Source organism: Miniopterus schreibersii (assembly GCF_964146895.1).
Source record: "Miniopterus schreibersii genome assembly, chromosome: 3".
NCBI lineage: Eukaryota > Metazoa > Chordata > Mammalia > Chiroptera > Miniopteridae > Miniopterus > Miniopterus schreibersii.
In genome coordinates, this window is record NC_138103.1 from 28,528,888 (window position 1) to 28,555,944 (window position 27,057).

General features: G+C 45.2%; 1 protein-coding gene across 3 annotated transcripts in view; it reads right to left on the minus strand.

The window, feature by feature from the left end:
* Positions 1-27,057, minus strand: part of HIP1 (huntingtin interacting protein 1) — a 136,852-nt gene that overhangs the window by 20,832 nt on the left and 88,963 nt on the right. For all 3 annotated transcript variants that reach the window (XM_081133480.1, XM_081133481.1, XM_081133482.1), the window contains exons 2-14: positions 24,547-24,610; positions 21,369-21,511; positions 21,059-21,115; positions 14,820-14,900; positions 12,657-12,733; positions 12,125-12,186; positions 7,664-7,804; positions 5,212-5,269; positions 2,203-2,278; positions 1,956-2,096; positions 1,569-1,666; positions 895-967; positions 82-265 (exon numbers count right to left, since the gene is read on the minus strand). In XM_081133480.1, the coding sequence (XP_080989606.1) occupies positions 82-265; positions 895-967; positions 1,569-1,666; positions 1,956-2,096; positions 2,203-2,278; positions 5,212-5,269; positions 7,664-7,804; positions 12,125-12,186; positions 12,657-12,733; positions 14,820-14,900; positions 21,059-21,115; positions 21,369-21,511; positions 24,547-24,610 (1,255 nt within the window). The remainder of the gene's footprint in view (positions 1-81; positions 266-894; positions 968-1,568; positions 1,667-1,955; positions 2,097-2,202; positions 2,279-5,211; positions 5,270-7,663; positions 7,805-12,124; positions 12,187-12,656; positions 12,734-14,819; positions 14,901-21,058; positions 21,116-21,368; positions 21,512-24,546; positions 24,611-27,057) is intronic.

Genomic DNA, 27,057 nt, shown 5'->3' on the forward strand with positions numbered 1-27,057 from the left:
GACGGCTCTGCCACCCAGCCTCCTCTTTCATCCCGATCTCCCTGACCCACACACACACTCCCACCCTCATCAGCCTCTCACTTTCTATCTCCGTCAGGCTCCGTTGTGCCTTCTCCGTGTCTTCTCGCTTCTTCTTGAGCTCGTCCAGCTCGGCCCGCAGGAACTCGCTGTCATCGGCCGCCTGCTGCCGCAGGTGCTGCTGCTCGGCCAGCTCGGCCTCCAGCTCGCTGATGCGGCCCTTCAGCTGCAGCACAGCCCGCTGGCTCTGCGGGAGGGGCTTAGGTAACGTGTCTGGTCGCAGCACTGCTCTGGGTCCCGTGTGCTGGACAGAGAACCAGGTACTCCCATGCCTACAGCACTGACCAAATAAACACCTAGGTTTTCCTAACAAACTCATTCCCAAGGCCTCATGAGAGCTGAGCCTTCCGATCAGCAACAACAGGCTATGACAGCGGGGGGTATTCTGGTCCTGTTAGAGTGGCCTGGGAGCAGCGATGAATGAGCTGGAATCAGGAAGGAGATAATGTTCGCCTGCCCAGTGGGTAAAGCCTCTGACCAGCTCTGCGTCTGAGGAGCAGGCATCAGAATTGGAAATCAAACCTTCTTATCGCCGTTTGAGAACAGGTCTTTCTCACCACAGCTTCATAGCCCTTTGGTGATCATGGTTATCTCCGAGGGACACTGGAGCTTGGCTTCAATGCCATTCTCAAAGCAAGTACAATAGAGATGCATTGCAATTGAGACCATGGAAAGACTAGGTCCTCTGGCTTTGGCATTTCTATTAATTAATCCCCCTTAAGATGTGGTCCAACAAGTATCTATGTGAACTAAATTTAATATTAAAATCTGTCCTGCAATGGTGAAGCCCAGAAGCAGATCAGAGCCCACTCATACCTCAGTCTTCATGTTTTCCAGCTGTGCCTTCAGCACACTGATCTCTTGGTACAATTGATCAATTAAGTGGTCCCTGGGAACAAAAGGAGAGCAAGTTTGCTTCTACTGTGTTTCTATCCCTCTCCTTTTAAATGCAAGCTGGGAGACCAGGGGAGGAAGTTGAAAGCTGGTGTTAATCTGGGGACAATTTTTTGAAATTGCATAAATTTTACTCTAAGACTGTCAGTGTAATCAGATACTAACATAAAGCCCACAGGTCCACTTTTATTTCAGCATCATTTGATTTTCCTTTGGGATTAAAGAGCCAATATTTGAAGGTCAAGACATTTCTCTAAGAAGCCCAAGCATCATTAAGGATTCCTCTTTGGCCCTGGCTGATGTGGCTCAGCGTGAGCATTGTCCTGTGCAACAAAAGGTCACCGGTTCAATTCCCAGTCAGGGCACATGACCAGGATGCAGGTTTGGTCCCTGGTTGGGGTGCATACAGGGGGCAACCAATTGATGTTTCTCTCTCACCTTGGTGTTTCTCTCTCTCTTGCCCTCTCCCTTCCTCACTCTAAAATTAATAAAAACATATTTAAAAAAAAAGACTTCCTCTTTGGTTAGATGTGGCGAGTCAGATCACGGCTTAACTTAGTTTCTGCTCCATCTACATTAACCCCGCTTTGACTCACTTCTCATCCTTGTTCACACCGTTCTGATTGTTGAAATTGAAGGGGTCACTGCTGAATGAGCTGCCAAAGATGTCATCAAACTTGTTGTCAAATAAACTCTGCAGTGGCCAAAAGGGATTGAAAACAGTTAGAGATCCAGAGAATTCTGGGTGGGGGGTCAAATGAATGACACATAAGAATGGGCCCTTTCTTAATTTGGTTCAAATCTATTTATGGTCCCTTCTAGGGAACCACAGGGCAGGGTGCTCACTCTGGGTTAGAGCCTGGGATAGAAGGCAGCTGACCCTGGTTAGAGCCAATGTGGTTTGGCCAGAGCCCTTCCCATCCTCTCCCTTGCACTTGGGGGTCAATGGGAAGAGCCAAGTTTTTCTCCTAAATGGTCCTCACCTGCTGGGAGGCATCCATGTCCATGAGGTCATCCTTCTCCAAGACTGGCTCGCTGTCAGGGGACGAGGCCTCCGCTGGGATTACCACCACAGGGCTGATGTGTTCTGACAGGGCAGAGGCTCGTAGGAAGTTGGGTGGGTTCTGAAGAGGGAAGATACATCCTCAACCTTTGTCACTCATCAGGCCTGCCAGCCTCTAAAAGAGTACCCTGGATTCGGCAGCTCCCAGGGTATGTCTGGGTACTTACCTCAGGCAGCTGAGGGATCTGAATGAGCCGCTTAAAGTACTGAAGGTTGCTGGAGCGGTAGAACAGATCTTTCAACCTAGGGATGGAGAAGGGCCCGAGGGGGCTGGGGTCTTCACCAGCCCCGGGGAGGAGGGGACAGCGCAACCTCCCAGCTTTCCTCCTGTGCCTGGCCAGGCCAAAGGCACAGGCTGTCAAGGAGATGGCCTCCACGGTGCAAGGATTCAATTATGATGCTACAGAGAAAGAGTATTTATAGCCAGTCCTCACTTATCTGGTGGTGAGGAAAGAGTACCTCAAACTACAAAATCCTTTACAAGAGTACACAGCCCCAAACTAATTTCTGTACCACTGTAGAATATACGCTGCTGCTTGGCAGGTGTATCTTCCTAGGAATGTTTGGCTTAGAGTAACATTAACTATACTTTCTCAGGATAAACCAACTAACCACAGGAAAAGGGAAGGAAACTTAATGACTAAGGTAGATCTCTTTTTTTCTTTTTAAGAATAGTTTATTTTTAGAGAGAGAGGAAGGGAGAGGGAGAAAGAAACACTGATGTTTCTCTAGACATCGCTTGGCTGCCTCCTGCATGCCCCTTACTGGGGACTGAGCCCGAACCTTGGGCTTATGCCCTGACTGGGAATCGAACCAGCAACCTTTTGGTACGCCGGAAACGCCCAACCGACTGAGCCACACCGGCCAGGGCAAGGTAAGATCTCTTTTTAATTAAGTCCCCTTATGTTAGAGCTATTTGTTATCTCCCCAATTAAGCTATAAACTTCTAGAGAGCAGAGACTGGGCCCTGCTGATTTAGGTTTACCACAGTACCAAGCATGGAGGAATTATCCAAGCATTCGCTGGAGAAAAACTGGTTATGCTGTATCATCTTGGATGAATATGGGAATGAAGCAATCAAATTTTTTTCATCCTCAAGTCTCTATTTTGAATCTAAACATTGAAGGCCATGAAAACTGAGAGCACCAGACAAATTTTCTGAGATGAAAGAGGGTCATGAATCTCAGCACCTGCTCTCTGCAACAGAGAATTTTCTCCAGCTTAGCCCAATAGACTAAACCCCTAGGGTCTCATGACAGCCCTCAGACCCCAAGTTAGGGCTATCCCTGTGATGTCATTGCTGCTTTCCCAGAATTAGAGGGCAGACAGTGACACCTTAGAAAAGAAAGTCACGGGAGATGTTTTCATAAGCTAGAAAAAAATTAAAGGAAATAAAAATCACCTGATCACACATCTCCCTCCTGGGATGGAGCCAACATTAATAGGCTCTACCACTTTCAAAAGCTACTGGAATTTAACATTCCAGGAAATCAGCCCCAGGGCCTGTCTCCTAGGGTTTAGTAAGTCATTTGTTACAGAATAAACAGATGAGCCTTTTCAAATGGGACAAGGAAATCAGGAGGTTAGTACAATCCTGAACTTGTCCTCTGATCGCTGCTGGGGAACCAGCAGCAGGAGAAGCCTAGGCTGGGATTTGGGAGCTATGCTTTTCCTGTTGTCAAGGAAGAAGAAATTAATAGGAAAAACAGGAGTGTCAAAATAAACCCTGCTAAGCTGATTCCCTCCTGGGCTCCCTCGGTTCTCCTATCTCCATTCAATTCCTTCTCCTCTTGGGCACACTTAATTGAAAAATGAGCTGTACTTTTTACCAGCCACCAATTTTCTGTTCCAAATGCACAAGAATAATTAGCCTCTCAAACAAGCTCTTCCTCTTGAGCTAATAAATCAACTACCTACTCTTCCTCCTAGACTAGATAGTTGGCTTATTAGCTCATTAATTCATTCAAATATTTATTAAATACTATATGCTTAATTGCTATGTATCAGGTGCTAGGGATATAACAGACAAGACAGTCAAACAAATAAAGTTGTGCTAAGAATGATGAAGGAAATAAACAGGTTGCTATGTGAGGTGAGGTTGGAGGATCAGGGTGTGGGGAAGAAAACCTATTCAAATAAGGTGACCAAAGATTGCCTGAGAGTAGGTGACCAAAGATGACCTGGAGCTGGTCAGGCTGGGAGAAGAGAATCCCCAGGAGAGGGAACAGTGTCCCCAGGAGAGGGAACAGCAATATGAAGGCCCTGAGGGAGGAGTGCCCTGAGTCTGTTCCAGAAACTGGACAGAGGAGGACCCCTTGTGGCTGAAACATGTTGAGCTCTGGAGACAAGGTCAGAGAACCAGGCAGGGGCCAGATCATGCAGGGTCTTGTAAAGAAGAGCGTGGCTTTTATTCTCAGTGTAATCAGAAGCCCTGAAAGGTTCTGAGCAAGGGATTTACATTTTTACAAGGATGTTCTAACTGCTGGGTGAGCATAGGATTGCAGGCGGGCGGGCGGAGTGGAAGCCTAGGGCATCCTGTCAATATTGGAGGTCCTGGCAGACAACCATGGCAGCCGAAGAGATGGGAGGAGATATGACCAGAGCCAAGATGTATTTGTAGGGTATCAACTAAACCTGCGAATGGACTGGATATGGGGGATGAGGAAAATGGTGAGTTCTACATTTCCAGCCTAAATGGACGGCGGCAGTATTTACAGAGATAGAAAAGACTAGGAGAAAAATGTTTCTGGAGGAAAACCTAGAGTTCAGTTTGAGAGTTAAGCTTGGTGTAGAGATGTCACATGGACAATTGGGTCTGTGAGACTGCAGTTCAGAGGGAAGGTTCGCTAGACATACAGATTTGGGAGTTGCCAACATGTACCTGGTATAAGACCACAAGAGCTTAGGGAGAAAGAGAAGTGAAGGTGAAGCCCTGGGCACGACGCAGGTGGTGAATGAAAGCACCTCCTGCGTGCTTCTCCGGGATTTACTAGCGAAACGACAGCTTCCCCAGGCACTGGAAGGTTTGCCAGCCTCCTAGTTCTTTCTCTTTACGTTATTGCTTTAAAGTGCAAATACCTTCACCCTTCAATTATTTTAAAGCAAGTGCTTGTGCATGGATTGCTTTTATGGCACTTTTCTGATTCGTCTTCATTTCTATCACTTAAGCCACTTACTTTGTGAACTGCTCCATGAAACGGTCCCGGTGGCCTTGCAGAGTGTCGGCTGGGAGACCTGGGAGAAATTGGAAAAGAGTCAGAGGGAAGAGGAGGACCAGAGGGCAGGTCAAGCCACAGGGGACCATCCATTCTGGGGCTTGTGGCCACCCCTGCAGGTGGGTATTCCTGGCCTAGAGCGCCCCAAGACTGGTATCCAAGGAGGCTCATCGGGACCAGCAGGGAGTCTGGGCGCTTATCCTCTAAATCTTTCCTTCTGTTTGCTCTTGAAATGCAAGCCATGCTGCGCACAGTGGACTGACCACAGAAGAAGCAGTGGGGACCTGGCCAAGCAGCAGAATGACCACAGCTGGCCCCAGAGGGAGGGGGATGAGGGTTCTTCCCAGAGGTGTTTGCACTGGGTGCACTGGGTGAGGCCCAGTGCAGACAGTCTGGAAGAAACCCATAGAGCCTGCCCGAGAGGATGCCTGTCAGAGGCAAGACCATGGGACTGTGACTTGGAGGATTAGGTCCAGTGCCCACTTGGCCCTGCTAACTCTGTGATGTGGGACAAGCAGCAGCCTTGTAGGGCGAGCCTCCTCCTGAGTGGGCTCTCTAAGGTCCTTTCATTTCACAGATTGTGTGATTCTGTGCATTTCAGTTATAGAGCACAACTCAGACAACCTTTTATTTTTTTGTTGTATTTTAAAATTTAAATATTATTGAATAGGTGATATATTCATTTGGTATAAAGAGGTAATACACGTGCAAGGTATGATCATTCAAAATAGCAAAAGTATACAGCAGTGGAAATGGCACTTTATCTCAGTGACCTGTCTCCCAGAACCCTAGTCCAGTCACGAGAAAAGCATCAGACATACTCAAATTGAGGGCCATTCTATAAAGATATCTGACCAGAACTCCTCAAAACTGTCAAAGTCATCAAAAACAAGGAAAGTCCAAGTAACTGTCACAGCCAAGAAGAGACTAAGGAGATGTAACTGATTGTAATGTGGTATCCTAAATGAGATCCTAGGGCCGAAAAAGGACTTTAGGTAAAAACTATGGAAACCTGAATGAAGTACGGACTTCAGTTAATAATAATGTATCAATATCAGTTCATTAGTTATGACAAATATATCATACTAATCTAAGACGTTGACAATAGAGGAAACTGGGTTGGGGATATATGGGAACTCTCTGAACTATCTGCAACTTTTCTGTAGATCTAAACTATTCTACAGTAAAATTTAATTTTTAGAAAAGTATATATTGTATAGAGTGTCTGTCCCACTCTTTCCCCAGGCCACACAGTTCTGCCCACAGGCCATCAGTGAGGGTCTTGTGTGTTGCTCTGTCTTTAAAGGTCTTTAAACCCAAATACTTAATTACCTGTCTCTTCTGATAACTTACCACTTTATAAGAAAGTGGGGATATTCTAGTGGGCAACTGGGTTCCATAGCATTTTATAAACAATTACAAGTTCATCTGTATTCAGAGCTTCTACGTAACTGCCTGCCTTCTCTTGGAATTTAGTACAACCTCTGCTCCCTTCAGACCTGTTCACCTGCTCCAAAGCCATTCTAACCTTTGAACATCAAATTCCAACCTCCCTTCCACCAAACCCTCCTGGATTCATCAGAGTGATGCTGACTCCCTTGTCCCAAGTAACCAGATCCATTCCTCATCAGTGACCACAGCTCCAGAGTGTCCCTTGCCTGAGAATTCTAAAATAAACCTTGCTAGGATCCATTCATGTCTTGATTTTTCTTGGTTTTCCATCATCCACACCTTCTGCATGTGTGCACCCTTCACAGTGGCCACCTTGGAGTGTGGCCTAGGCACTACCTACATGATTCATCTGGGATATGGTTTAATAATGCAGACCCCTGAACCCACCAGACATATGAATGCAGACCATGCAGGAGCAGGACCCACACACATAGTTTTAAACAAGAAGCACTCGAAAGTATAAGAACATCCATAGGACCAGTAATCGCCAAAATAGATTCTGCAAAAGCATCCCAGGGATCTGTGGCTAGGTCAGGGTTGACCTGACCCTCCATTTACTCGGGCAGCTGTTTTGTATTTTATATTTCTCTACAAAATTCCATTTGTACAGAGATTGTGTTGAACACTTTGGAAACCACTGTCTTTGCTGCTGTGGGTCGAGGCCAGATCCTTTATCATTTGTGTGGTTCACAGAATACATGACACATATGGATGGAGATGAGGTAAAGCTAGGGGTACGGGCAGAGGACCACCCTGAGACGCCGCTATGGCAAGCCAGGTGCTTCACTGGGTACACCAAAGCTCGCACCCTGCTCTTCTCAAGCTGGCTGGGAGCCTCAGGGCTGTTTGGAACAGGCTGAAAGCTCAGGTCACTGAGGAACTGCATTTCTGCAGAGACATCCTCAGGCTGAGATCCTTCTTCCAGCCAGAAGCTCAGAGAAGATCTCACCGGTATACTCACAGGAGTGGAGTTTGAAGAGAAGCTTGACAGTGTAATCATAGAGGTGACTACAGTCCAATATGACCTGGATCAGCGGGGCGAGGCGGCACTGCCCAGCGGTTGTCACTGACACAGAACGGGACATGTCCAGGGAGTTGAACACTAGAAGATAAAAGGGGGAGAGAGGCAGTGGAGCTAGGAAACTATAGGTGACCTTCTCAGAGGGGCAGAAGGCAGGGAGGGGTCTTGCATACACTGAGGACCCATTCTGTGCATACACTATCACACTTAATGCATTTCATTAAACCTTACGCCACTCCTACGGGGTAATTAAAGATACCCGTTACAAAGCTGAGGAAACTGATGGCTGACTTGAAGGGGTCACAAAGTCAAGGACTGGTTTTGCTGAGAGATGGAGAGTTAAAAGACAGCATCCCAGGGATCTGTGGCCAGGTCAGGGTTGGCCAGCAATGGCCAGACCAGAGGCCTGTGCTCCTACAGGCCAAGGTGCTCCACATGTCTTGAATAGGTGAACTCTGCTCTTCTGTGCACAGCCCCGTGGACGCCGAGAAAGGAGATTTACCCATAGCCTGGTGGAGCACCTAAAGGAGAATCCCTCCTAGAGGAGCTTCGTGGCCTCTGCTCCCAGGCTGATCAGAAAGACCGAACACATCATTTTCCAGTTTCTGATTTAATAGTAACGAGGAGAGAGCTCTTGTTCAAGGGAAGCCCTCAGATCTATGGGACATCGGACTTTCAAGATTGAAGGGGCTGCTGAGATAGCCAATCCAGGCCTTCCTCTCATGCATGAACACAGTCAGATGGTAACCCTGACCCTGAGAAGCACCCGGTCTGGTGGTGGAAACAGTTAGTTAATACGTGGGGAATATCAAACACTGATCAGAACACGAGGAAGGGAGTAAGTCAGCCTTGGATTCCTGGTGGCTTGCACAGGGTTGTTGGGGCGGCAAATGAGGGGATGTGCCAGAGCTCTGCGTGGATGACTGGAGAGCCTGCAAGGACCAAGGGCAGGGCCTGGGAGGATGACCGTCAGGGTCAAAAGCTGATGGAGGTCCTTGGAGCAGGCCAATAGAAGTACTGCCCTCCACAATCCCAAGTTCCAGAAGCAAGTTGCTCCCTCAGTGTCGTGCTCCTGAGACCCCTGCACATTAACCCCTGCACCTTGCTCCTAAACCACGCAACCAGATGCCTGGCTGTGGACTCGGCGCACACCAGTGGCTAGGGCTGATTTCCTGCCTGCAGCAGCTGCCCACCACCTCCAGAACTCCACACATGGCTGGCAACGAAAGACATTCCCTGCAGTCCCTCAGCGAGTGGGACTGCCCCGGAGGAAAACCCAGAGCTGCTGTGCTTGGCCCTCCCTGACTGCACTAATCCCTGTTAACTGGCTCAGTCTGGCAGCTGAAAAAAAATTCCCAAACGGTTCTAATTAAAAGGCAGCTTTTCTTGACACAAATTAAAAGCAGCTGTCCCTGCAAGGCGGCCATCCCCAAGTCTACTGGCTTCCTTAGGCTCCACTCTGGCAGGGAATCACAGACTGCTCCATCTCCAGGCCTAATACTGCTTTCCAGGAATGCCCCTTGGCATCCAGTAACATCTAGAGCAGTGTGAGCATGGCCAAGTTACTTAGCCTCTCTGTGCCACCAGATGAGTTTCTGTAAAATGCAGATGGTTCTAATAGCACATACCTCATAAGGGCCTTGTAAAGATTAAATGAAAACATTGTGGGAAGTGTGTAGCACTGTGCAGTGGTTCTAAACTTTGGCTTTGAGATTGATTAGAATGATCTGGAGAAATTTAAAAACTACTAATGTCTGCCTGCAACTCCCCCACATCCCCATTCTGTTTTAATTGGCCTGGAGCATCAGTAGGTTTCAAAAGCCCCCCAGGTGATTCTACTGTGCAGCCAGTTAAAAGCTGTATTTTCTAGCTCAGTGGTTCTCAAACTTTAGCAAGCTTCAAAATCACCTAGTAGCACTGTCCAGTTGAATTCTGTGATGGAAGTGTTCCATGTATGATGTCCAATATGCGAGCCACATGTGCCTACTAAGTGCCTGAAATATGGCTAGTGCAACTGAGGACCTCACTTTTTAATGTTAACTGTAACTAATTTAAATAGTCGCACGTGGCCAGTGGCTGCCATATTGGACAGTGCAGACCTAGGGGCCTTGTTAAAACACCGATTCCTGGATCTCAGCCCCAGATTCACTATGTCTGGGTTGGGACCTGAACGTCTGCTTTTCTAACAAGTTTTTTAGGTGATGCTGACACTGCTGGTCCAGGGACCATAGCGTAAGAACCACTGCAAGTGCTTAAAATAAATGTTAATTGTAATTGGTCTGTTTCCCAGAGCTGAAACCCAGTGGCACCCTTCTGAGGGTACCAACTGGAACCTTGGAGTCATAGACCAGGACTCAGAAGCTGGAGAGACTTCTTTCAACACCAGCCCTCATGACTAATGCATCACACAGTAGGTAACCGGGGGCAGGGAGACATGTAGAAGAGGGCTCTTGATTCCAAATCAGGGCTCCTTCAGGGACAAGAAAGCCACCAACATTTGCCACCAAGGTTTGTGCCAAGGCTCAGGGAGCTCTCCTTTAGAAAACTCTAAGTAGCTAATCACTCCAATAAGCCCAGAGCATTCAGCTGGATGCTGACACCATGTTATGAACTCTGTTCACCTGCTGTTTCTTCACTGCTGCTCATCTAAGGCAAGCATCCTTGAACTCTGCTGTTGAGCGCTTGCTATAGACCAGGTACTGGGTTAGAACAGAGATGAGTAGGGCACGGTTCCTGATTCTGAGGAGGAGCTCAGCATCTAGTGGTAATAATACAAGTGAACAATGCAGATAAAAACAGAGCCAGGTATCACGGGAGGTGGGAGTGAGCTGGCCACCTGGCGTGGGGCATTTGCCTGCACCACAAATTCATTCCCGCAGCCTCCTCACATCCTGGCGGGTGTCATCACACCTTGGCTTACTCTTACTCCAACAGTCTGTCAGCAGCTGGAAGGGACAGCTTCAAAGGCTGAAATAGCGCCTTGTTTTCCCCAACCACTGCCGCACTGGCAGGCAGACTCTGAGAAGGAGGCCAGAGCTGCTGGAAGGGAGCGGAGTCAGCTAAGTGGCAACTTCTAGACTGACTCTCCCAAGGACGACAATTCCTAGAATATCACTCATACCTGCATTCAAATTAAGCACATTCTAAAGCTGAATGCCAATGAATTCTGACTTATCTACATAGATCCTTCCTGCCCAAAGCTAAATAACTGAAAGGTTAGTGTGTAGTTGTTTGTATACGTTTATGCAAATATTATTAATGCATTAAAATCAAAACAAAACAAAATGCCTCTATACCATTTCTCCTACCTTGCTGGCAATGCTTTAGAGCAGGAAATGAATTTTGCTTCATTTTTACTTCTCTACTGACTTTTGTAGAAGACTCTGCTCAAATAGGTTGCTAGTAGGCCAAGTGATTTCTTATTTCTCCCGCAAACCATAGTCTGCCACTGTTTCTGGTGTTCCTGACTACATCCTGCACTGAACTGACTGGTGAAAGTAATAAAGAGTTTGCTACCCTGTCAGAGGCCCAGTACAGCTGGAATTAACTGGCCAGTTGTATTTGCTGCACAGATGAACATGCTGAAAAATGTTGCAATTTAGGGTGAGAGAGTTTCTGTCTTTAGTGAGAATCAAAGCCCCAGGAGTGGGCCCTACATGCCCAAATGCTGAGGTCGCCAAGCTTGTACACAAAGAGCTGTGGTCTGGAATGCACTTTCACAGAGCTGGACACTTGTCGTAGAACATCCTGAGTCTTAGAAAACTGCTCTTCCGTTCCCCAGGGATAGAAGGGGGAGCCATACAAGGAGGTGTGGGAAAGAGAGGACACAGGAGACGAAGGAACCAGCTGCTTCCCTCCCAAGTCTTATCAGGAAGTGTTAGGGGCTGATGGCCTAGTCACCAGAACTCTCAGCAGGAGGGAGCCCGGAAGTACTCCCCAACTAGGGAATCAGGACTTCTCATGTGGACTTGGGTAAGCTGGCTACTGACCAAACAGCAGATAGCAGCCCCCTTCTTGTGGAAATTCAGCCTGAGTGTTGGCCTGGCTGAGTAGCAGACTGGGTTGGTCGAAGGACCAGCCAATGATAGGGCCACAGTCCATGGGCTGTCAAAGAGGTCAGACTTGTCTTTGGGCTCTTGGAGGCCTAGACTTCAGGGATGAAGCCAGTAGGCCAAGGAGTGTGGTCATTCTGCTCAGATATGAAATCAATGATTCTGAAAATGCTCAAGAGCTTCAGCCTCTGCATGAGGGATGGAGAGCCTGCAGTCCCCATTTTCCTGGCCCTGTGCTGTGCAGCTTGTAGGGAGAGGGGTACGAGCCTGGCTGGTCCAAGCAGGGAATAAGGCTGGGAATTAGGCAATTCCCACGAAAGCCTGGGCCAGATGGGAGGGAAAGACTCACCAGTTTGGAAGAGGTTAAGTTCGCACTCCAAGTAGTCGAACATCTCCACTGTTAGCTGGAAACTGGACCCAAGAGGAAAGAGAGCTTATACCCACAGCCCAAGCCAGCACTTCACCTGTCCCTTCCCCCACACTTTGTGCTGCTACTTCTGCCCCCAATGCATGTGTGCATGGATGGACACACACACACACATAAGCTCCAATTCTTAGCTCCCACCTAAGTGGGTATTAAGGCCATTTAAAGATCAAGTGCGATAAATTCAACAGACAGTGGCAAAGGGAGAGGGCAGGTATCACACTGAATTGGGAGGGTGGAGGGGAACAGAGGATAGAGCCTGGAGTGTGAGACAGCCTGGAAGGGTTCTGGATAAGGTGCCAGCAGGAAGTGGCCCTGAAGCCAAGTCACCCAGGAGCTTTAGTCCCCACCCCAGCCGAGCCCCTACCATTAGGCCCCTTGTGACCCTAACGAGAAGTGAGAAATTCTACAGAAGCTTTCTACCCCCTGGGTCCAGAGCACAAGGATAGTCACTTACAAGTTGTTAACATCACTCTCTCCAGCCTCGTCCAGCTGCCGGTCACTCATCTGAAGGTTGCCTGGGAACCTGGGATTCTGGAAGGAAAGCAGAGAAAGGAAGTCAGAACATGGCACCTCAAAGGCTCTCTATATAGCCCTAGCTGGTGTGGCTCAGTGATTAGAGCGTCGGCCCCTGTACCAAAGGGTTGCAGGTTTTATCCCCGGTCCCAGTTGAGGTGCATGTGGGAGGCAACCAATTGGTGTGTCTCTCTCACATTGATGTTTCTCTCTCTCTCTCTCCCCCTCCCTCCCTTCCACTCTCTCTAAAAAATAAAAACGAAAAAAAAAAAATCCTCTGGTGAGGATTAACAACAACAAAATGCCATGTCCTTCCACTTGTTCCCTTGGGAAACTTTACCAGGCTGCGAGGAAGCCCTGACTAGCCCTGAGCCTCAGGGAAGAGAAAGATGGCAGGGCAGCCCCCCACTGTTGCAGCCCCAGCGAGCATCCGACTGCATCTGCATGAGACCTCTGGCCAGAACTGCCCCGCTGAGCCCTTCCAGAACTCCTGACCAACAAAAAGTGTGAGAGATAGCAAAGGATTGTTGGTACAAGCCACCAAGTTTGGGGTGATGTGTTATGCAGCACAGACAACAGTAATACCCTACGACTGAGCTCAGGTGTCACACTGCCTCTGAGAAGCCTACCTGGTTGAGTTTGGGTTAGATGCCTCCTTATGTGCTTTTGTACCACCTTCTGCTTCTCTCAATTCTCATCTTTACTGCAGTCTATCTTCTCTCCCTACCACTTCTCTTGTAACGAAGGCGAAGTCTATTCACTTTTCTGTCTTCAGAGCCTACTAGTCTGGCCCTTGGCAGGCACTTGATGAGACATGAGGGGAAGTAAGGCTGGCCACTGTGCAGCACGGGCTATAGTGTCATTCGGGCCTGGGTTCAAATCTCCACCTCACCACTGAGAAGCTATGTGACTCAGGGAAGGGACTCAGCCACTCTTTGAGTTTCATTTTCCTAGGATGTAATAATACCTACTTTGTAAGGTTGTGGGAGGTTTAACAGACTAAAAAAGGTTTAACAGAGAAGGATGGATTCAATAGCTCAAAGCTACGAAGTTCATAAAAGATAATAGAGATAAAAGACACTAAATTATGTTCCTTTCTCTTAACTCTCCTTCCTTCTCCATTTCTACTGCCAGCTCCCTAATTCAGGCGGCTTTCTCTCCCGCCTGGCATGCCATCCGTCCCCACCACCTATTTGCACCACACCTGTCCTTCAAGGTCCACCTCAAGCCCCACTTCCTTCATGTTGCCCTCCAAACACCACACCCCTCAGTCACGTCAGAACGCCTGGCCCTTTTCCACGGGCACGGGCACAGGCACACACAACTGCTTCGCACTACACAAGGCTGCTTCGAGTGTGCTGGCCTCTCTCCAGCGAAGCTGTAAATGCCTAAAGAACAGACCCATTTTCCTTATTCTTTTTTCAAAAAAAAATATGTTTTTACTGACTTTTGAGAGAGAGGAAGGGAGAGGGAGAGAGAGAGAGAAACATTGATGAGACAGAAACATCAACTGCCTCCTGCACCCTCCCGCTGGGGATAGAGCCCGAAAGCAGAAAGCAGGCATGTGCCCCGACAGTGAATAGAACCAGTGACCTCTTGGTGCAGGGTCAACGCTCAACCACTGAGCCACACCGGCCAGGCCCTTTTTTCTTATTCTTAAATGTCACTTGGTATCGAGCTCACAGTTTTACATACATTAGTTGCATAAGAAATCCTGACTAAAGGTCATATATTGATTAAAAGAAGGGTCTGTGGGGAAACTCACTATATAAATGGAAGGAACTGGTGTTACTAACAGTAAAGCCAGTGCTTCTAAAACATTTTCACAGGGCAACCTACTGGATAGGGTTTCTCCCTCTATTTCCAAAAAGGGGGACAAAAGGTGCAGAAGACACAGGCCACATCCCAGGGCCTGACTGCAGTTGTGCTATAAAATGTTTTCTCTCACACAGCTGGGAGATGATCTAAATACTCCCTGAGAAGCCAGGCTGTCCTGTTGCCTGAAAGACCTGACAGTTAAGGCCATGGGGGTCTGAGGAGCAGGGGAGGGCGGGGCGGGGAGAAGGGGGGCAGGCAGAGCGCAGCACCGCCAGCGAAGACTCACTTTGGCGTGGTATTCCATCTTCGTTCTCAGCAGTTTGAGGTAGATGCTGCAGAGCTGTCCATACCCCTCACTCAGATGGCCCTTTCAGGTAAAGGAAAGAAAGTAGAGCACTAAGAACACCTGAGCTGAAAGACCTACAGCCAGGATTTCATTTTTAAAAATATGTATTTTTGATTATGAAAAGAACAAATGTCCATTGTTAACAATTTGGAAAATATGGAAAAGTATATATGTGAACAAATCACCCTTAATCTAAACACCAGATATAATCAAGGCTAACGCTCTTAGGTACAAAATGTTATTTAGTTTCTTTTTTCAATTTAAATAGACTTTATTTTTTAGAGTAGTTTTAGCTTCACATCAAATCAAACAGAAAATACAGAGATTTCCTATATACCCCTTGCACATACACAACCTCCCCCACTGGTAACACCCCAAACACCAGAGTGGGACATTTGTTACAACTGATGAACTTACATTGACACATCACTATCACCCAAAAGAAATTTGATATTAGGGTTCACTCTTGATATTGTACATCCTATGGATTTTGATAATTTTGACAAATATAATGACATGTATCACCATTACATTATCATACAGAGTAGTTTTACTGCCTGAAAACCCTCTGTGCTCCACCTTTATTTTAAAATATAAAATGGAATCAACTTGCCTTTTTTTCCCCTGTAATTTTTACTGCAATTTTTCTATCTTCTTAAATTTTATTCTGTATCATTATTTTTAGTGACTGCCCAGTACATTATAAATATGTACTATAATTTATCAAACCAACTCCCTACCATTTATTCTTACAGTATAATCTTAAGTACAAACAAGAGGACTTTCTTTGGATAAATTCTGAACAAGGACTTCTTGTTTAATAATTTTAAGTTTCCTGCTCTTAGTAATCAGTCTGGCTATGGGATATTTCCTTCCCTCTGTCTCTCTAAGTACAGAAGAGGAAACACCTCCTCCAGATGGACTTCAATGGACTAAGAGCATCTATAGTATTAGGCATAGGGTGGGGATATGAAATGGGACCAATGCTAGGAGGTGAAGAACAAGCCTTCCCATTGAGTCTGCCCATGCACTCACGTCCTGGGTGCTTGGGAGGAAGCTATGATTGGCAGAGTAATGCTGGGAACTAGTTATATACAAAAGAGAAGGGAAATAGGGACACAAAGAACTCTCCAACTGAATAGCTGTGGCTCCCACATGAGTTTTAACTTCTGTTTTCTTTTAAATGCATTTATATCCTCTAAAGAAACCCAGTTGAAACATACCTCAAAAGGCACCAAAGAGAGTTGAGTAATCAGAGGTTAAAAATACCAAATGCCAGAAATGAGTGTTTCATAATGTATTAATTTTCTATGAAAACTCACATCTTATTAATTTTTACATTATACCTGTTTATTATAAAAAAAATGGAAAGTACTGAAAAGCAAAAAAGGAAGCAAAAATATTCTCACCATCAAAGACAGCTATCTTTCACATGAAAATGTGCAGGATCAAAAAGTAAAAGATGAATGAATGGATCATAGGCTTAAGTGTAAAACACATAACTATAAAACTCCTAGAAGATAATACAGTAGAAAACCTAGGTGACCTTGAGTATGGTGATGACTTTTTAGACACATCACCAAAGAGACAATCTATTAAAAAAAAATTTATAAGCTGGACTTCATTAAAAGTAAAAAGTTTTATGCCTGGGTTATGGACTCAATCCCCAGTAGGGAGTGTATAAGAGGCAGCCAATTGATGTTTCTCTCTCCTTCTCTCTAAAAAAAATCAATAAAAATATATTTTAAAAAACACACACAACTTGTGCTCTGCAAAGGACAACATTAAGAGAATGAGTAGGTAAGCCACAGACTAGGGGAAAATATTTGCAAAAGACACACTCATAAAGGACTACTGTCCAAAATATACAAAAAAAAAACCTCTTAAAACTCTATAATAAGAAAACAAACAACCCAACTAAAAAATGGACCGATAAAAATACAGATGGCAAATAAGCAAATAAAAAGATGCTTCAGCCCTGGCCGGTGTTGCTCAGTGGTTAGAGCCTCGGCCTGTGCACTGGAGGGTTAAGGGTTGGATTCCTGGTCAACGGCTTGTACCTGGGTTGCAGGTTTGATCCCTACCCCCAATAGGGGGCGTGCAAGAGGCAACCAGTGGATGTGTCTTTCTCATATTGATGTTTTTCTCTCTTGCTCTTTCTCTCTATTTCTCCCTCTCCCCACTCCCTTCCATTCTCTCTGAAAATCAATGGGAAAAAAAAAAATCTCCTCGGGTGAGGATTAAAAAAAAAAAAGCTTCACATCATATGTCGTCAACAGGGAAATGCAAATTAAAACAACAATGAGACACCACTACAGACCTGTTAGAATGGCCAAGATCCAGAACACTGGCAACACCAAATGCTGGTAAGGATGTGGAGCAATAGGAACTCTCATTCATTGCTGGTGGGATGCAAATGGTACAGCCACTTTGGAAGACAGTTTGGCAGTTTCTAACAGAACTAAGCATACTCTTACCATGCTTCAGCAGTAGTGCTCCTTGATTTTTACCCAAAGGAGTTGAAAACTTATTTCCACTAAAAATCCAACATTACAGCTTTATTTATAATTCCCCCAAATTGGAAGCAACCAAGATATCCTTCAGTAGAAGAATGATAAATCAATTGTATATCCTGACAATGGAATATTAATGAATGTTAAAAAGAAATGAGCTATCATTCCATGAAAAGATATGGAAGAAACTTAAATGTATATGGTCAAGTGAAAAAAGCCAATCTGAAAAGGCAACATACTATATAATTCCAATTATATGACATTCTAGAAAAGGTAAAGCTGTGAGACAGTAAAAAGACCAGTGGTTGCCAGGGGCTGTGGGCAGAGGGATGGAGAGGGATGAATAGGTGGAATATAGATGATTTTTAAGTCAGTGAAAATATTCTGTATAATACCATAATGATGGATATATGCCATTATAAATTTATCCAAGCCCATAGAATACACAACACCACACGTGAACTATAATGTAAACTATGAACTTTGGGTAATCAATCACCCAAAAGTTGACACATTATGATGTGTCAATGTAGGTTCATCGATTGTAACAAATGTACCACTCTGGTGGGGGATTTTGATATAGGGGATGCCGTGTGTCTTGGTGGGTAGCAAGAGGTATATAGGAAATCTTTGTATTTTCTTGTCAATTTTGCTGTGAACCTAAAACTGATATAAAAAAATAAGGTCTTAATTAGAAAAATAATAAAGCAAAAGAGGTTTCTAACTTCAGAAACTCTTAGGCAAATGGGAGAAATAGATACATAAGAAAAAAGACCTAAAGGGATTCTATTTTGGATAACAAGGCAGGCTAGCTACCTGGGTTGACCTTCCCACTGAAAACTGACAATATTGGGAAAATATTAAAAATGTTTTGAAGGCATTAATGAACTAACAAGAGAGCAAGGAATCCTCAGGCCAGGGACTGAGTAAATACAGATTCTTGGAGAGTAAATGGAGTACTGGGGTAATGGAGTTGGGGGTGGGGGTGGGGAGAGGACTTTGCCAGAACAGGTGAACCTGAGCTTTGATTTTCTGGGCCTCAAGGGCCAGATGGTAAGCAGGAGGTAGGGCTCTGGTCTGCCCAAATTGAAAAGTTTAGTGGAAGAGCTAAAAGGCTGCCTTCTTGGTTCAGGTGAACTAAGGGTAAATTGGAAATAACACACTTCTGTAACTCTGCACTGAAGGAGTCCTCCCTGAGGACTACAGAGGAAATCTGCTGCCTCAGAACCACTGCTGTGATTAGAGGGAGGAGAAAACTGCTGCTGAGAATTGAACCCCTTGAGGGGCTCTGCCTGGAATTCACAAAACCTTAAGCTGTGAACTTAGAGTGATCTCAACAGAAGCAAATACCAATTCTCTCTGGAGGAACCTGTCTTTATTACAGACTCCAAAGAATTCCCACAAATAAAATTCCAAGGAAAATGAGCAGCTCACAGTAAGAAATAACTAAGCATAGAAAGAAATTACATAGCATGAGCAAAATTCACCCAAAACAACAGATGCCAGAAACAGATCTCTTAAGGGCTTTAGGTAATGGAAGTATAAAAAAATGATATATGAAATCACTACATTTAATATGTCTAAACAAATAAGAGACTGTTTCAAAATATATGTGGGGCGCAAGACATTATGAAGAATGCCAATCAGATTAGAGCCAGCTGAAGAAGTAACAAGTGAACTGAAAGCCAGATCTAATGAAATTATCCAGAATGAAGTATGGAGCCAAGGAGTTAGAAAAAAATGAAACAGCGGTTTAAAGTGAGATGGGGGATAAAGTGAGAAAGTCTAACATACTCTAACCAAAGTCTCAGAGGAAAGACAGAATGGAGAAGCAAAGGCAATATTTGAAGAGACAATGAGAATATTTCATAACTAATTAAAGATAGTAACCCACAGATTTAAGTAGTCCAAAGAATCACACCTAGACATGTATTAAGATCTTTAAAATGGCCTGATTAAAAAAACACACACACACAAAAACAGATTAGCTTTAAAGGAGCAATGTGAGTCTGACAGCAGACTTCATGAAAATGATGAAAGCCAGAAGTCAGTGGAAGGATATCTTGAATAATATCTGCCATGTGATGAGAGAAAAATAACTGTCATACCAAAATTCTAAACCCAGAGAAAATATGTTCCATAAATGAGGGTGAAATAAAGACATTCTCAAACAAGTAAAAATAGTTGTTGGCCACCAGCAGACTTTTACTAAAGGAAGTTCTAAAGCAAATAATCTAGGCAGAAAGAAAGTGATCTCAGTGGAAGATATAAGTAAGTGAAGAATACAGAATAAAACAATTAAAATAAAATACCTTATAGGGTTTAAAAAGAAATAAATAACCAAGCTTAAAATACATGACAATAACATACAAGTTGAGAAGGAGTGGAGTTAAAATATTCTAAGGTCAATGTGCTATACAGGAAACAGATAAAGATATGAATTTTAGACTTTGATAAACTAAACACACATTTTGCAATTATTAGATAACATATCAAAAAATACAACATAAAAGCAGAGGTTTTTTTAAACTCCCAACTAGCAATTAGAGAAAAAAGGAATGAGAAAAAAATAATCAATCCAATAGAAGGCAAGGCAAGAGATATTGAAACAGAACAGACGGAACAAAATAAGATGGGAGTATAAATCTAAACATATCGTGCATTATAATAAATGTAAATGGAGCAAATGTACAGTTAAAAGATAAAGACTGTACAACAACAACAAAAATCCAAATAATTATTAGTACAAGTGATATTTTTATGACATAAAAATGTAGAAAAGTATAAAGTAAAAGGATGGAAAAAGACATACCAGGCAAATTCTAACAAAAAGGAAAAAAGACCTAAGCTCTACATGTTTAGGGATTAATAGAAAGCTCTCTAAGATCCAAATGGGAGGTTTGGGGACAACTCTCAGGTTTGTTCAGTTGAACCAGCCTTGTGACTAGGAAAAGCCGCTTCCCTCTCTGGGCTGTAGTTCCTTATCTATAATGGGTAGACTGGACTACACAATTGTTAACATTTTGTGAGTACAGACACAGGTAAAAATTTGAAGGAAAGAGCTATAGTAGTAGTTCTCTACCAGTGGGGGCAAAGGGACACATCAGAATCAACCTGGGAGATTCTTCAAAATGCAGATTAGCTCCCATCCATACACATACTCCTTGGATATCAGAATCTAGAGGAATTTTGGTGCGTGCATAAAAACACTCTTTTCAATTGATTCTGATATTGTCACCTACCTCCTCCCTCATCTTAAGGCACTGAGAATCCCTTGACAGAAAAGAAAAGGCACTGGCATTAAGTGGGAATGCTAGTTCTCAATGTACTGTGACCCCAATAGGACCAGTAAAAAACAGATGTGGGAACTGTGGCAATGTCACTGCTGAGGCATCCCAATGCATGGAGAACATTGTGACATAAGCTTTCATTGTCAGAAGAAGCTCCCAGGCCCTAGAACTTCTCTACAGCTGCCAGGGACCCAGGTAAGACTGAGGGTCTCATGGTACTATTTGGGGGCACCCTTGACCCCTCTCTGATGCTCATGAGAGAAATCCTAAACAAGCGGAAAGAGATGAATTTGTTCCATTCCATAGTCCTCGCTCTGTGGCCTCTGGGGAAGGAAAAGGAGGCACGGGCAGCCCTTGCGCAAATCTCCAAACTCACCCACATCCTGCTCATGTCGCTCAATTCATTTTTGTATCTCAAAGAGTCCTTCAGGACCTGGGGAAAAAAAGAGAACGGCATATAAGAAGAGAGGAGATAAAGGGTGGTAAAAATGGGTCTCAGGTAGGATGGAGAGGCTGATTTGAGAGAGACAGCCTCACTTCTAATCAGTAACCAAAAGGCCAGGGGAAAGGGGCAGTTGCCACCCTCAGTGCAGGAGTGGACGGAGGCCTTTGTGGCCGAGGCAATCACACCTTCCCCACATGAGTCCCGGGCCCTCTGGCCATCCCCCGGGGCCCCAGGAACTCACATTTGGGTGTCCATCTCGGAGGAGCTTGTGGAACACGTGGCAGAACTTCCAGCAGAGCACAGCGTTGCTGGAGAGGGGCAGCCGGTTGACAACAGACCAAAAGGTCTGCGCCCCTTTCTCATGGTGGGTACCCAGTATGCACGGTGAGGGAGAGTCATGGAAAACAAAGGCACAGGCCCTGCCTTGATCCTTGGGGCTGAGCCTGCAACAGGCTACTGCGGAGGGTTGTGCAGTTGTTCAGGGCACAGTGGCACTACCTAGGAGGGGACACTGCTTATAACTGAGACATCACAAATCTGTACATTTATCTGGACAATTTTTTGACAGATGGCAATAAAGTATCTCATTCTAATAATTCATTATATTAGATAATTTCCCCAGAGATGGCAATGTCTTTTGGGAGGGGTGTCTTTTTCTAATTTGCACAAGTACTCTCTGGGCCAGCAGTGGTCCCAGTTTGCCTTTAGCAGGGAGATAATTTGGTTGGCGCCTCCTCCAGAAGCACCCGACTCCTCTCCATTAGGCGCTCTGCTCTTGTCCTGAAAGCAGCAGTCTTTGTTTAAAATGTCTTTTCCCTAAACTTAAAATGACTCTGACACCCCACCTCTTCTATAAACCTTCCTGGCCTGTTCAGGGGTACCTTTATCTCCTACATCTTCAACTCCCTATATGAGGATCCTGGGGCCACTTCCTCCTGAGATCTAATTCTGAACAGTACCCACCACCCAGGGACTGCTCGCCATGGTGTGTGTGTAATAAATGTCCACCTGGCCTTCCGTGCTTTTAAGTTAGCACACAGACCTCTGTAATTAGTGAGAACTTTTGGGGCTGAGTAGAGGATGACCACATTCCTTTTGTAATTGTCTGCTTAAACAGGCCTCACACACCCAATAACTGGGCACCATCAACCCCAAGTATAGCTCTTTCCTCAGGAACTTCAGGTTCTTTATCGAGGCTCAGGTAAGAAGCACGATGCCATTTAGGACAGAAAGATCTGCCTTAGGTCACAACTATATGACTCACCCAGACACATGTTGCTTTGCTTCTGAGCTAGAAGGTATCATGAAGTTCCTTCCCTAGACTGAAATTTGCATTTTGAGAGGGGTGGGCTTGAACATAGACTTTTGGGTCTGGAGGCTGAAATCAACTTTTGGTCTTGGAATGATTTCTGAAATAATTTATGTTTTCATCTAAAACACAGCCTCTTGGACTAGAAGGAAGCCAAGAGAAGAGATGAACAGTGTCCTCCCTCTCATTCAATGACTTCTCACACTGTGGTTACCAGAGAGCAGTTTGCCGAAACAGGCTGGAGCAGGTGTGGAGCTAGCTGGACACCCTGACTTTGAAAGAGGCAAGGAGATCTTTCTGTCCTACTTTGATTTTAAAAGCATTTTAATGCACCTATTATGTATCAGGCACTGTAAAAGGCACTCAGGTATAAAGAAAAATAAGACCCAGTCCCCAGCCCTCTAGAAGTAAATACCATAGTGGTAGTGGGTAAGGGGTAACCTGTTCTCCAGTTAGTCACCCAGGATAAACATATGTCTGAACATCATTTCTGAATTAAGAAGCATCAGAGTAGGTGATGCTCTTTAAAAGAATCGATAAACAATAAATGTTTTGTTATGTCATCAACTAGGCTTAAAAACCCTGCTGTAAGGAGTTGATCTTTTCTTTCTTTCTTTTTTAAAAATATGTCTTGGCCAGCCGGGTGTGGCTCAGCGGTTGAGCATCGACCTAGGATCCAGGTGATCAGGGTTCGATTCCCGGTCAGGGCACATGCCCGGGTTTCGGGCTGCAGCCGATCAATGACTCTCTCATCATTGATGTTTCTATCTCTCTCCCTCTCCTTTCCTCTCTCTGAAATCAATAAAGATATATTTAAAAAAAAAAAAAATGTCTTTATTGATTTCAGAGAGGAAGGGAGAGGGAGAGAGAGAAACATCAATGATGAGAGAGTCCTTGATTAGCTGCCTCCTGCACGCCCCCTACTGGGGACTGGCCCGGAAACCCCGGCATGTGCCCTGACTGGGAATCGAACTGTGATCACCTGGGTCACAAGTCGATGCTCAATTGCTGAGCCACACTGGTGGGGCAGGAGTTGATCTTTTCAACATTTATCTACCACTTAGAAATTGGGAATCGGAGAGATGCACAGAACCTCTCCCTGGAGTACCAGGGAGAGGTTCTATAGCCCCCATCACACAGCAAAGCCCCAATTCCAACCAAAGCATCTTTAACTCCCGTGAAGAGCAGTACATGCTGAGGCCCTGCCAGTTCTGGGCATCTCACCTAGAGTCTCCTCCAGGGGCTGAGGTGGGATGGCATCAAGACAAACTGTTCAGGACTGACTGGCCGTGGTGCAGCCACCATAACGAGCTCAGGCAAGGAGGAGCTACCCCTCCCAGACAGAAGCCCAGCCTACACTTGCCCTGACTGGTGCCCTGCTCCGTCCCTGGCACACACACAAAGGCTCTGCCCCTCCTTCAGCCTTCGGGGATTCAGCTCTCCAGCTCCTGAACTCTATACCTCAGGGACCCACCAGCCAGAGTGCTGCCTGTACTTTTTTCCAAAGCCACAGACTCACGATGGTGGTCATCCAGGGCTTCTGCCAACGCAGTGTCGTGAAAACCTCCCAGTCACTGGTACCTTAAACCACCTTGAGGTCCCTGTCTTCTCCCTTTCTGGCTTAGGGTGAACCCCTGTGTTGGCTTAAGGCCAACCACTGTAGCTGAGACCTTTGTTTTGCTTTTGTGATCAGAGAAGGGGAGATGATCATGTCCCCAAGGGAGCGGTCAGTGTGGCCCTACAGGCAAAGCACAGGACCTGGAGTGCTTTGATGGTGCAGTGAATCACTGTAGTGCCCTGAGGAAGCATCTCAAAGGAAAGTAACTTCAAAGGATTTGGCAGTTCTGGAAAGCTGAAGTCCTGGGAGGAGAGTGGGATCTTTGGTAAGCTCGAATGACTGGGCTACATGGCCACTTCGGTGCCTTCCACCCTGATGAGCCTTGGTGTCTGAGAGCCTTGGTGCCAATTGATGTTGTTCAAAGCCTGCAGGGGCCTGGCCTGTGTGGGGGTTCCCCTTCCTGCGTCTGAGCAAGGCTCCTCACCCTGACCTCAGTCTCCACAGTTTGACCCCTATCAGGGTCGGTCTTCCAAGCAACATCCAAAAGGATATTTCTGGCGTGTTTTTCCTTTACAGCCACTTCCTGCGTATTAATGGCCTTATTGATGCTGACAGTCTGCAAAACAAGAGGGAGGGGGAGGGAAAGGGAGGATGACATGAATCAGCTTCTGAGAGTGGCTGAGACTCCCCCAGGGGCCCACCCTTTTCTCCCCCTCCAATGGCTTCTCTCCTTTCCACAGACCCTTCTGCCCCACTGTCCCAGTGCAGGGCCCCCAGTGGGGGGCAGAGGGGGGCAGAGGTGGGCAGCGCTCCCAGGCCAGCTGGCCCAGGCTGTCCTCAGGCAGTGGGCTTTGCTGCCTGGCATTGCCTGAGCCCAGCTGCTGTGCCCGCCTGCCACTCATTCACTTGGCACAACAGCATGGCAATTAAAGCCTGCACAAAGGGATGCTTTTTCATCCCCCAGGGAAACATTATTTCTCTGGGAGCAGGAAGAAGAGGCGCTGAGATCAGGGAGTGACTGCAGCTCAAAGACCATCCAGCCGCCCCTCTCTCACCACTCGAACCTTCCACAGAGCCTCCCCTAGCTGGCCCACGTCACTCTTGTCTCTTGTTTTTCCACTCTTGGGCACTTTCCAACTCGTAACCAAATTCCCTTTTATTTCCTCACATCAAAGGGCATTAAAAATATGTTCTCCTTTCCAGTTATTTAAAAAATCATAACTCTTAATTTAGCAAAGCACATATACCTGTGAATATAACTTACAGAAACACATATACAGGATCATATCATGTAGGCTGTTTTTTAAGTATAGAGTTTTCTTTTTTCTGTTTTGCTTTGCTTCCCTTCCACAGACATCATTCTACCCCAACCCATGTTAACAACCTGCTATGCATATCACACACACACACACACACACACACACACGCACGCACACTCACCCGTACACACCAAAGAGGTTAATTTTGCTACTGTTCTACAAAAATCGGACTGTCATGTACAGACTTTTCTACATTTTGCTTTTCTCACTTGAAAATTTCTCATGAAAAATTCACCAAGTAGAATGGCAAAACTCTAGTTCATTCTTTAAAAAGACATCATAGTCCAGGGCGTGGGTGGATGTGATTTATACAAGCATGTCTGTGTTGGAAGGCAATTTATTTCCAGTTTTTTTTTTAAACTACTGTAAACTATTACAGTAAATGCTCTTATACATATATCCTTATTAATTGATGCTTTTATTTCCAAGGGATGGATTTCTAGGAATGAGATTACTAGGTCAAAGTTTCTGTTTTGTTTTTTAAACTTTTCATTATGGAGAAGTCCAAACACAGATAAATATGAAGGCTAGTCTAATGGGCCCTCGCATCATCATTCCCCAGAATCAACCACTACAAACTTTTAGCTCAACATGCTTTATGGATGAGGGGTGGCAAAGATTTTCTGTAAAGAGCCAGTAAGTATGTAAATATTTTAGGCTTTGCAGGCCACATGGTCTCCATTGCAACTGTTCAACTCTGCTGCTATAGCGCAAAACCAGCCTCAGTAATACTAAACAAATATGCAACCGAATGAGTGTGGCTGTGTGCCAATAAAACTATTTAAAAGCCAGGTGGGCCCGGCCAGACGTGGCTCAGTGGTTGAGCATCGGCCTAGGATCCAGGCGATCGGGGTTCGATTCCCGGTCAGGGCACATGCCCGGGTTGCGGGCTCGATCTCCAGTCGGGGGCGTGCAGGAGGCAGCCGATCAATGACTCTCTCATCATTGATGTTTCCACCTCTCTCTCTCTCTCCCTCTCCTTTCCTCTCTCTGAAGTCAATAAAGATATATTTAAAAAAAAAAAAAAGCCAGGTGGTAGTCTGGATTTGGCTGTGCATATAGTGTGCTGACCCTTGCTTTAGACCATCAGCCATTGACCCCCTTGCTCCCTGGATTATCTGAAGTAAATTTCCAGGTGTTATATCATTTTAACAGTAAATATTCATCATGAACCTTTAAGAAAAAAGAAAGGACTCTTTAAAAATTAATCGTAATACTATGCTCACACCTAAAATTTTAAAGCCAATTCCTTAATATCATCAAATGGTTAGCTGCTGTTCACATTTCCCTATTATATCAAAACAAAACAGCTTTCTTGCAGTCGTTCTAACCAGGATCCAAATAAGGTTGCCACCTTGCTTTCTAAAAAGGCTCCAACAATTCACCTTTCCCCTGACAATGTACAAAGCATTCGCACCACAATGGGTTATCACTTCTTGTCATTTTATTGGTCTCGTGGGTGTAGTGACATTTCATCACTACTTTAGTTTATATTTCCTGGACTTACTTGTCATGATTGTTGATTGCTTTACAGAGTTAAGTATGTCCATTTTATCTTTTATAACTTCTCTGTTTACTTAAGGTTTCTTCTACCCATGGTAGACTATTACATTTTATTCTAAGTGTTTTATTGTTGTTGGTTATTGTTTTTCACATTTGAGTCTTTATCTGGAAAAAATACATATATACATAATGTATATGTATATGTACATATGTGTACATATAGTATAAAATAGGTTATTTG